We start from the raw sequence: 1,889 nt of genomic DNA on the forward strand, positions 1-1,889 counted from the left end.
ATGTAATTTGTGTGAACATGCAACCCCACCCATTGAATTCATAAGAGGTCGAGTGTTTTCAGCTGCTAAACATGCGATCGGGTCGGAGAGGTTGGGTGGACCACTCATACTGCCTTCATATATTGTCTCATTGAGGTTATTTTCCACATGTTAAGGGGGGTTGTTGTAGACATAACTAATCTTTTACTGAAAAACATTGTGCAGAATGGGAAATCTTCATACCGATTTCTCTCTCTCTCTTTTTTTTTTCAAATTTTCTTTAATGGGATGAATTTCCCTTATTGTTTGTTCTTCTTACTCGAGCTTTCAGTGCTTATAATTGGATTTGGATTTGACGAGGAAAGTCTTCATATAAATCAGTTGAACATCTGGAAAATCCACAGGGAATTTCATTTTACCATGTTTTTAATATATATCCAATACATCAAATTCTCCACCCTCTCTACCTACCAATCTAAAATAATGAAGAAGGGGGATAGTTGAAAACTGGGGGCGCAGTTACTCCTTGTAGGTCACCACTATTATTCATATTCAGCTGTTCATAAATTAGATCACCAACACTAGATCTAATTGGGAAGATATTTCAGTTGTAGGTACCAAATTACCAATGGGAAGCAATATTTATGTGCGTAAAAGGCTTTGTAGATTTACCAAGTTCCTGAATTTAACACTGAATTCAAGCCATTGCAGAAACTTAACCAATATTAAGCCTCTCTTACAGAATTCAAGGTCACTTATAATTCAACCAAGTTTTGATCCCATATATATGATATCTGTCAATATAATTTTCAAACTCAGAATTTCATCAAAGCCAAAAAAGTCAATTACTAGCACTGAAATGTCAAGCAATAGGGAGTAAGCTGGGAAATTCATCTCCTTATGTTTTCAATAAAGTTATGTATGCAATATGCATACATTAATCCGAAGCAGTATGAAATTTAAGCTCTTTTTTTGTTTTTTCCTCTTTTCACATTGAAACAAAACAAGAACCTACATACATGCTTCTATGTACAAAACTGATCAGGACCTCTATACTCTTAAAGACTGAAGAGAATTCAGAAAAATCTATTAAAACTAGTGCCATGTGATGCAGACAAGAAGAAAATAACCTCCTCATCACTTCCATCATACTCCACCTGATCTTGCATCCTGTGATAACTAGCCACAACCTCATCCGGCAGAACCTTGGTCCTGCAAAGTGGGCAAGTTGCAGAACATTGCTGCAGCCACCTATCCAGGCAATCCTTGTGGAACGTGTGCACACATTGAAGCCTCCTAATTTCTTCCTCTTCCTTGAATTCTGACAAACACACTGCACACTCAGCCGGATGAGGCTGATCCGTCCTCAATCTTCTACTGTAACGAGTCGTGGGATTCTTTTCCTCGATGAGTTTGAGGTATTGGTTGGTGGTGATTAGGCGTTTGTCGGACTTGGAGCTTAGTCCCATCACAGACCGTATGAGAACTATAATTTCAAGCAGCATTAGAGTGAACAAAACCAGGGTTATGGTTTTGAGGTGATAGAAGAACAGAGAGAGAGATGACATTGTTGCAGCTAAACAAAGCGAGATTACTGGGGGCTGAGCATGAATAATGACAGTTGATATATAGCAGCCAAACAAGACCGTGCAGTGCTTATCATGTTCTGCATAGAAGACGCTACTTTGATTTGTGGGTTCATAGAAAATGAGCGAACCCCATGTCAAGCAGTGACATGTGGAACTCCAGAACCCTAGTACCAAATATACGACAGTTTCATGGTCTATGTATACTTTACATTTATTTTTACAGATAAAATAAAATGAATTAAGATAAAAATTAAAAATTAAATAAAATATTATTTTTTAATATTATTATTATATTAAAATTAAAAAAATTAAATTATTTAT

At 36.5% G+C, this 1,889-nt stretch overlaps 1 protein-coding gene across 1 annotated transcript; it reads right to left on the reverse strand.

Annotated features, from left to right (window-relative positions):
- Positions 1 to 856: 856 nt before the first annotated feature.
- LOC122306862 (E3 ubiquitin-protein ligase RHA2A-like) lies at positions 857 to 1,661 on the reverse strand. The gene has a single exon (XM_043119385.1). It carries the CDS (start codon positions 1,545 to 1,547, stop codon positions 1,056 to 1,058), a length of 492 nt encoding a protein of 163 aa, XP_042975319.1. The 5' UTR covers positions 1,548 to 1,661; the 3' UTR covers positions 857 to 1,055.
- Positions 1,662 to 1,889: the final 228 nt, after the last annotated feature.

This window comes from Carya illinoinensis, chromosome 4, assembly GCF_018687715.1.
Source record: "Carya illinoinensis cultivar Pawnee chromosome 4, C.illinoinensisPawnee_v1, whole genome shotgun sequence".
Taxonomy (NCBI): domain Eukaryota; kingdom Viridiplantae; phylum Streptophyta; class Magnoliopsida; order Fagales; family Juglandaceae; genus Carya; species Carya illinoinensis.